General features: G+C 32.6%; 1 protein-coding gene across 1 annotated transcript; it reads left to right on the top strand.

Annotated features, from left to right (window-relative positions):
• The first annotated feature begins 9,146 nt into the window (after positions 1–9,146).
• Positions 9,147–9,515, top strand: LOC114368245 (50S ribosomal protein L4, chloroplastic-like). The gene has a single exon (XM_028325570.1). The coding sequence runs from the start codon at positions 9,147–9,149 to the stop codon at positions 9,513–9,515; it is 369 nt and encodes a 122-aa protein (XP_028181371.1).
• The last annotated feature ends 458 nt before the right edge of the window (positions 9,516–9,973 follow it).

A 9,973-nucleotide genomic window follows, 5' to 3' on the forward strand; every position in this document is an offset into this window, starting at 1 on the left:
TTTTAATATAATAAAGAGATCAATTACACTAAAATGTCCAACAAGCTTGGAGGTTATGAGAATTGGCTAGGGTTCTTGGTCTAGAAGGGAGTCTCCTTAATGGTTTTTATGTTTAGCATATCCAAGATATGGAGCTTACTGCAATCATATGGTCCAAAGATGGGGGGAGCAAGGTCAAATATATATGAAGATTATGTCCCTTAATGTTAGGGGCATTAGAGATTGCTGCAAACATGCTAGCATCCAATCCCTAATATGTAAAAAAGACATTGACATTTGCTTTGCTTCTTTAGGGAGACAAAGTCCGAGGTTCTATTTTTGATTGGCATGCCAAAGCTTTAGAGGGGCGGTCAGGGGGATTTTATTTTTGTGGAGGAATTTTTGTTTTCTTTGAGGTATTCTTATATTGGTGAAGGTTTTGTTGGGTTGTGCGTGGCATGGAATCTCAATGGCAACAATTGTGATCTAGTCAATATATACTCATCTTGCTCTTTGAATGAGAGAAAATAAAATTGTTGGCAAATTTGGTGATGTCAAGATGAGGATTTGGAGACGATTGAAAAATATTTGTTTAATGAGAACTTAAAACTTCTAAAAACAAAACTTTGGGGTTGGCATGTGGAGGTGTTTGATGGTTTGGGTGCTAATATGAATTCCAAAGTGGAGGAGCTAGAGGTGGTGAAGACAAGGTTGTGTGAGAGGGTTGTAGATGTAGAAGGGAGGAGGTTGATTCTTTCTAAAGAATTATGGAGAAATTTGAAGAAATGGCCTAAAAATATAGGGTGGGATGGATTTATGAGGGTGATGAAAACTCTAGGTTCTTTCATTCTTCTTTGAATAACATTAGTGGAAGAATTGATTGATTGCATTGAAGGAGGGGGATTGGTAGCTGGAGTAAGTTCTTGAGATTAAGGATGTCATGGTTAACCTTTTTCAGAATTTATTTTCATATGTGCAATTATATGTATAATAGACATCGGTTTAAATGAGCTGTGTAGTAAAGTATTTGTACTTGCATTTATATCCACAAAAGTATGGTTAATTAATTTCTATGGAATTTGTTAAGTCTGGTTGTGTCCAAGTCACATTGGACTGTATCAAATAATTAAATTCCTAAGATTTTGATGTTAAAAAAGTATAAATTTTATATATTAACCTTTCATTTTTAAGTTACAGGTTCATCTATCTCTATGAGATACAAGCAAAAAGTATGAAAATAAAGGTTTTGGATGATAGTCAATGTATTAGTCATTGGGGGATACTACCTCAACATCCAATCCTCAAAAGAAAAGTGCTTTGACACTTCGCTCATTGTACAAAGGAAATGAAACAATTACTCTTTCCGTAAGTACAAAAAGCAATCATCAGAAAGTAGTGTCCATAGATTCAGTAAGCAACTCGTGCCAAAACGCACAAAAGGGAAGATTTAAATTGTCTTGACTTGATATTCTTAATTCCTTTTGTCTTATGTTGTTAACATTATATTTGATTTGTACACTAAAAGTCAGCTTGAACACAAGGCGACACTGACAAAAAGTACATGGGTCTTAATCTCAGGGAGAGATTAAGAGTAATGTCAGGAGTGGCTTAAAGTGTACTCGTATCCACAAGTGACATAGAGAATACTTGGTTGTAATCAAAGAATTGATTAGCAAAAACTTTCAAGTTTTGAAGGAAAACTAGATGTAGCCCAAGATTTGGGACAAACCACTATAAAATCTCTATTTTTTTACTGCTTATGTATAACATAAGGCTACATAAACACAAGACTGCATTCTAACACCAAACCCAACATCCACCTACACCAATAATTCCAAAATGCAAAATACAAAGAATGGGGAGATAGAGAACACAATTATATGAACACAAACATGCTTATAACATTTCAATATGTAAATTAATTTGAATTAAAAACTGAAACACAACTATTTTTTTCACAAATGAAGTCCTCTTTAAGATCCCGTGCATTCCCTTGCTACATCCAATCGTGCATCTCTTTTTTTCTCACGTTAGTAGTTGCAAAGTTTAAAGGACGAAGATATATGAGGGTATTTTTGCTCAATAAAAATTCATTAAAGAGCGCATGTAGATCAGATGACCTATCAACGTTGAAGTTATGGGGCCCAAGTGTAATGCAATGTATAAAATTAGGGGATTTATTGTAGGAGTGAAAAGGATAGGGGTATCAAGTGTGATTTTGAAACCTCAAGGGGGTCATGTAATTAACTTTAATTTTTATTATAACATAAGTTCTAAGAAATTTATGGTGACATTGTAACACTATGTTTTTTTTTTCACGGTAGAAGATCCACTCATAAATTACTATGCATGTATATAGAGCCGCATGTGGGTAAGTCCGTCTCGTGAACCCATGCCGCAAAATCCGTAACACACGAAGCCTGCGTTCTTAATGGGTACATTTTTTCGAGCCCATACCCCCAGCAAAGTCCGCAGGCTTTATGAGTCTGCCCGCATTTGACAATATTAAAAAGAAATAGAAAATTAAATTTTAAAATGTAAAATTTTACCATTTTAAATAATTTTAAAAATTAACTATAAATTGTCTAATAAAAAAATTTATTTGCCCCGAATGATGGCATATAATTTGCATCTTAAGCTACATAAAAAAAGAATTTTTTTACATCATGTTTACTAAATGTATAATTCTATACCAAATCAAAATATTATATCATCATTCACCAATCATTAAACCATATAGAAAATACTTCAATTTTATACTTTTTTTACACCCCTTATTTATTAGTATTTTAATTTTATATTAAAATATAAAAGTCCGCAATGGCACGCGAAGTTCAATGGTAAAACTTGTTTAACTCGTGGGTTAAGCGGGATGAGCTAAAAAGCCCATAATTTAAATGGGCTCAAAATATTAAGACCTGTATACCGTGCGGGTTACATGTTTCACGAGTGGCCCACGGGCCCAAGCCCATTTGTCTAGCTCTATATGAATGCTTAAAAAGTTACCGTTGGCCATGAGATTTATTTCTTAAAGAAATGATGCTTTTAAGTCACATATTTCATCTTCATAATTTTTCTTTGTTAAACTAAATGCTATGTAAATACATGTTAAATTAAACGGCATGTCTTGAGTTTTCTTTTGAAATAATGACAATATCCTTTTTTTTATATCTACACTAACTTCCATTACTATTTGAAATATTAAATTGACACTCACTTTTATATTACACTAACTTCTCATAATTATTTAAGAAACATTATACTAACATTCCCAATAAGGGAGTTTGTTCAATAACGGGGTATTATGTGTAATTAAAAAAATCTAAGGTGTTAATGTAATTAATTTGTTCTTTCCTTTATTGTTCAATCCTCTAAGTGATGACACTTTATATTGGTAATAGGGTTGTAGTAATCCATGCAATCTCTATCCTTGAAATTTTTTTCAATGAAGTTTTACAAAAAAAATAAAAATTGGCAAAAAAATAGTAAATTTTTATCACTAGTACAAAAATACATTATCTCGAATAGCTTTTTAGAATTGTTATAAAAACATTATTTAAAAAAAACAGTAACATTTTTGCAAATATGAACATAGAGTTCATCACATATGTTTCTAGTCAACACTACTAGAAAAGCGTTCTTTTAAGTCGGTTTATTAGGATTTTTTATGACGATTTTGAACCGTCATTGAAACAAGCATCGTAAATGAGTTATTATCTATGATGACGGTTCCCTAATCGTTTTAATATATCAATCAATCTAATACGATTATGATATGTAACTGTTTTAGAATGTCATACCAACTAAGACGGTTTTTGATTAAAAATCGTCTTAGTTTGTATGACATACTAAGACGGTTATAGATACTAAGACGGTTGTATAAGAAAACTATCTTAGTATGTGTGATATTCTAAGATGGTTACTTCAATAACCGTCTTAGCATATCATACAAACTAAGACGATTTTCTGGTACGACCGTCTTAGTATGTATAGGATTTTAAGAAGGTTATGCCAATAACCGTCTTAGTATGTGTAACATACTAAGACGGTTATTGGCATAACCGTCTTAGATTTTCTTTTTTTTTTTTGTCTTAAATTTTTTTCCCCTGTTATTTTGACAAACGGTGCAAGCTGTCTCAGAACCTAAGCATAAATATCAAAATCCATTAATCAAAAGATGATAAGACATTATTAAAAAAGAAAAAAAGAACTAACAAGGGTCATGCCATTAATCACCCTGAAAAATAATGAGATAAAATCCAAGCATAAAATTTATCAGGCCATGATACAATTACGATTTCAAACAACAGGGGGGGGGGGGGGGGAGTTACTCACAAGACTATAGTAAACAAGTAAAATAGAAGTATAAAACCAACTTTGATATAACAAAATTCAATTAATTATGAAGCTTAAATACTAGAAAGAACATAACAGAATTACCCCCTACCTTTGTATAACCATTTAGGTTGACAAGGATATGAATCTTATCCTCATTAATCATTTTTGCTATTGCATCCAATGACATGGCAGATACATCCACAAAGTGCTATGCTTCAGACTGAATATGTTGCCTCCATTCAGTACCATCATCAACGCTCAAGGCATAGCAAAACACCTACACAAATAGATTGATAATAATACAATGAGAACAGAAGAAATAAAATTTGCAAGATAAATAGGTTTAATGAAATCACATTAAATACCTTAACATTCTTCCTGTTGTGCATACCAAAAATAGCAAGATATATAAACCAATTATGCTACAATATATCAATGCCCATTCGTGACATGTCATTGATAGTGATTTTAGAACTAGATAGATAGTCCACCAACTATGCAAATATCAATTATGCAATGGTTATACAACTACTGATTATAAAAAGAGTTTTAGATCTTCATTAATATTCAAAGTCTTTGCAATTGGCCGCGTCTAAAGAGCATGTTGATAACATGCAATAGCTTCTTGAGGCATCCCTAAAGCCTGATATACGGAGAATAAAGAAAACTTTCAGGTTTCCAACAAAAAAAATTAAAGTACTAATCCTATTCAACCAATCATGCTAAACACGGTTGGATCAAGTGACCTCGGAATAATTAAGAATGGGGGGTTGAATTAATTATTGGTGAACCTTTACTAATTAAAAAAAAAAAACTTATCGTTCTTAATATTGCTAGAATCAATTAGGCTTTTACTACAAGGTTAAGAAAGTAAAGAACAAAAATAGAAACTTAACCAAAAGTAAAAATGATAATTAAAGTGCACATCGGAAATTAAAGAGTGTAGGGAAGAAGAAGACAAACACAAGAGTTTTATACTGGTTCGGCAACAACCCGTGCCTACATCCAGTCCCCAAGCGACCTGCGGTCCTTGAGATTTCTTTCAACCTTGTAAAATCCTTTACAAGCAAAGATCCACAAGGGATGTACCCTCCCTTGTTCTCTTTGAACAACCAAGTGGATTTACCCTCCACTTGAACTGATCCACAAGAGATGTACTCTCTCTTGTTCTCAGTTACAACAACCCAAGTAGATGTACCCTCTACTTGTACCACAAAGGATGTACCCTCCAATGTGTTAAGACAAAGTTCTCAGACGGTTAGTCCTTTGAAATCTTTTGTTTAATGGAAAGGGAAGAATAAAAAATTCTCAGACTGTGTCATTTTGAATTCTTTGAAAAGGGAGAAGGGAGGCACAAAAGAATTTAGGCAGTTAGTCCTTCATTCTTTTGGAAAAGGGAGAAGGGAGACACAAAAAGAATTCAGGTGGTTAGTCCTTGGCGAATTCTTTTTGGCAAAGGGAGAAGAGAATGAAAAAGATGAATAGCACACTTTTGTTTTCTGTGAAAGAGCAAAGTTTGGAAACCAGAAAACTCAGAAAGCTATTGGCAAAGGAAGAAGAAGAAGAAGTTCAAGAAGATGTTCAAAGAGATTCAAAGGTTGTAAAAGAATATATGAAAAAGTTATTGAAATGCAAGTCAAGGTCTTGCTTTTATAAAACTATTCATCTCTGGTCAAGAAAAACCATTGGAAGAGTTATAACCTTGAGAAAAACTTGAAAACCATTGGAAGAGTTACATCTCTTAATTTTTATTCAAAACTTGTCACTGGTAATCGATTACCAAAACCATGCAATCGATTACACAAAGCATTTTATGAAAAGATGTGACTCTTCACAATTGAATTTGAATTTCAACGTTCAGATACACTGGTAATCGATTACCAATATATTGTAATCGATTACACCATTTAAAAAAAAATTGGAACGTTGCAAATTCAGTTAAAAACTTTTGAAATCAAACTTTGCCACTGGTAATCGATTACAGGAAACTGGTAATCAATTATCAGAGAGTAAAAAATCTGGTAACTTAGAAAATTTTGAGAAAAAATCTTTTGAAAAACAAAACTGTGCTATGTTTGTTTTTTGAAAAATCTTTTCAATACTTCCCTTGTGAAGTCTTCTTGATTTCTTCTCTTGAATCTTGAATTAATCTTCTTTTGAATCTTGAAATCAAACTTCTCTTGATTCTCGAATCTTCTTGATTTCCTCTCATGAAACTTGAAATTTATCTTGATCTTGAACTTGTTGACTGAATCTTGAAATCATTCTTTGTGCTTTTTGTCATCATCTTTGTCATCATCAAAACTACTTGAATCAACTTGATTCATCATCATGAAGCTTTCTTCTACAAACACCATACCTTGTATACATTCCCAAGGTCTTTATTACATTTTCTATAAATATTAAAATCCTTTAAATCTAATAAATTCATAAAATCCTCTTACCATATAATATGTTAAAATCCAAATTAATTATAACATTTTTATAAAATTTGATGAATCATAATATTTTCAGATAAGGTATTTTCTCCCAGGTAGTAAAAACAACAAATGTGGTAGTGTCAGCTCCCCATGAACTTCCTTCACACTTGTTGAGTTGTCGTGGGCCTTACTTGTGCCAACATTTATTTAAGGGACAAAGGCAACGATATTTAAGATTGTTTAGTTGTGCGGGATGAAAAAATATACTAACTACGCAATGAGTGTAGTTCAATGGCAAGCACGTTGAATTTGTGGGGAATAAAGGTTCCATTCTTGTGCAATATACTCTAGAAAAGAATGAAAAGTTATGATTAAGTTTTGGATCCAAAATTAATTTCATGCAAATCCAATAGGCTAAAATTTGTGAGAATATTTCAGAATTTCACCTACAACCAAATGTCCTAATAGAATAGAATAGGTAAAAAAAATTAAAAAACTTAAATAAGTAAAAAATAAGAGAAAATAAAAGAGATGATTTTTTTGGACTTGCATTATTATTATTTTTTTGCTTAAAATTAAACAATTTTTAAGTTCTACTTTTAAAAAATATTATAAAAAATAAATTTCGTTGAATTGAGTTTAATTTAATTTTAATAGATAAGAGAAGATTTCCCCAACTTCTTTTTCTGAGTTTTATTCATAGAAACATATTTTCTACTATTTTTGTTTTCTTTCTCTCATTCTTACTTTTATTTATTTATTTATTTTCTCTCTATTTAACTTTAAATTGAAAGACAATATAAGTGATTACATGTAAAAGTTAGAGTATTCATTAGTTCAATTGATTAAAATTTCAAGTAACATAAATTTTAAAAAACACATAATTTTAGCATCGTTATCGTTTTTTCTTTTGCTATAGCTAGCTGTGGAAATGATCATGGTATTGAAGTGGAAAAATAGTGTAATATACCTCAACAACAAGGGGTGCCACCACCGCTGCACTGCCCAATCTGCTCATGCCTTAAAACCGGTAATCAATTTATGCAGGCAATAAAATTAATTTAAAAAACAAAAGGCAGATATAGCAACTCGAATTCCATGATCAGAGTTCCATACCTAAATTGATAACTTTGAATAATGAATTCATGAGATTAAATGAATTACTTATTACTTGCTAGAAACATGATATCAGATCACGAAATCATTCATCGGTTAAAAATAATTGTTGTTTTAAGATTTTACACATGTGTAGAGTATCTCACTGATCGGTGTATAGAATCTAGTTATGTATAGATATTGTTTTAAAAAATTTCACCATCTAAATTCTGTTTGATGAACAGTATCTTCACCATTTATCCCTCTTAATTTTGACCATCTAAATTCTGTTTGATGAACAATATCTTCATATTTTTTTGACAAAATATCAAAAGTTCATATACACCAATTAAATTCTTGAAAATTAAATATTTAATGAAAAGGACTAAAACTGGTGCAACTCAATAATCCCCTCCTTACCTAACGTTGTCATCTACTACATACAAACCATGTTTCTTGATAGTGTAATGCTGATCCGAATCTACCTCCCATAGTGCTGAATTTCCTTGTTGGGGTTGAAAATGCCCCAAGAGTCTGATCCAAACAAAATCAAACACTACAATTACTAAATCATTATAATACAATCACATATATACATAACTTGTGTTTGCTTTAAACCATATTACATATGAAAACAGTTGTAAATACAACTAAAAAATTGGCTTATTTGACTTACAAGTTAATTGCTTTTTGCTTATCACCATCTAAATATGTGCTGTTATAATAACACTGTAGTGTTCGAATAAATTTCAGGGATTGGGCTGCTGCCTTCCATTGACCTCTTCTCTTAGAAAATATCTAAATAGTGATACCAATTGCAAAATACTCAAGGAGTGAGCAGCAATCCGACAAAATTCCATTGCAAGGAAAATAGGACAAGAGGCAAATTTAGATTTTCTTTAGAGTGTGTTTGGATGAGGAAATTTAAAATTCTGAGAATTTTAAATGTTTCAATTTAAATTCCTTCATTTCTAAAATTTTATGTTTGGATAAAAAATTAGATTTCTCATTTTTAAAATTCCTTCATTTTATTAATGACTTCACTCACCCTTTGATGTAATTCAAACAAAGGACGGAGGCTACTTGGCTTCCATCAAATCCTTTGGATGTTGTTATTTTTAATGAATAATTTTTTCCTACACAGTAATCATATTATTATACTCTCTGAGAGAACTTGAAACAACAATGGCTTCACTTTCCCTCTCTCTCTCCACACCAACGACAGCAACCTCTCTTTCCTTCACATCATCCTGCATCTTCTTCTCTTCACATCAATTCCACACACACAATAATTCTCCCCGGCATAACAAGAAAATGTCCTCAAACAAGTGCCGCGGCACCGACCTCCAGAACAAGCACCGCGGCACCGCCTCCACCCTCACCCGCAGCGAGGTCCGAGGCGGCGGCCGGAAGCCCTTCCCGCAAAAAAAAACCGGCCGCGCCTGCCGCGGCTCCAACCGCACTCCCCTCCGCCCCGGCGGAGGCGTCATCTTCGGCCCGAAGCCCTGCGACTGGTCCATCAAGATCAACCGCAAGGAGAAGCGCCTCGCCATCTCCACCGCTGTTGCCAGCGCTGCCGCCAGTGCCGTCGTGGTGGAGGACTTTGTGGCGGAGTTCGCCGAGAAGCCAAAGACGAAGGAGTTCATCGCGGCGATGAAACTGTTACAAGAGAGAGAATACTGAGAGAATGAAGGAAGTTTTCTGGAGAAGCACAACACAAGAATTTCAAATTCTTTCATAAAATCAAAGAATTTGAAATGCTAATATTTAAGTTAATTAAAATCCCTGATCCAAATACTCAAATTTCAATTTCTTTTCAAATTTTTATCCAAACATCTTATTTAATTGAAAAGTAATTAAAATTCTTTAAAAGATTGAATTACCCTATTAAATTTCTCTATCCAAACATACTCGTAAAGCTTTGGGAAGATTCTGATGGTCTGTTTATAACAAATTAATCCATAGATGCTTGACCTATTTCGGAATTTTTAAATGCATTCCTATACTATAAAAATTTACAATAGGTCCTTAACAAATACATCATTTGTAATTCAGTATCTCGAATACAGTTCCGTCAATTTATAGAAAATATTCCTGATCTCAGTTATGAATTTTAAAAGTATAGGGACCTAGTTAAACAA

The sequence above is a fragment of the Glycine soja genome, chromosome 9 (assembly GCF_004193775.1).
Source record: "Glycine soja cultivar W05 chromosome 9, ASM419377v2, whole genome shotgun sequence".
Lineage (NCBI taxonomy): Eukaryota > Viridiplantae > Streptophyta > Magnoliopsida > Fabales > Fabaceae > Glycine > Glycine soja.

Excerpts from the sequence above, each read along its gene's own strand:
- LOC114368245 (XM_028325570.1), top strand. The coding sequence starts at position 9,147 with ATGTCCTCAAACAAGTGCCGCGGCACCGACCTCCAGAACAAGCACCGC.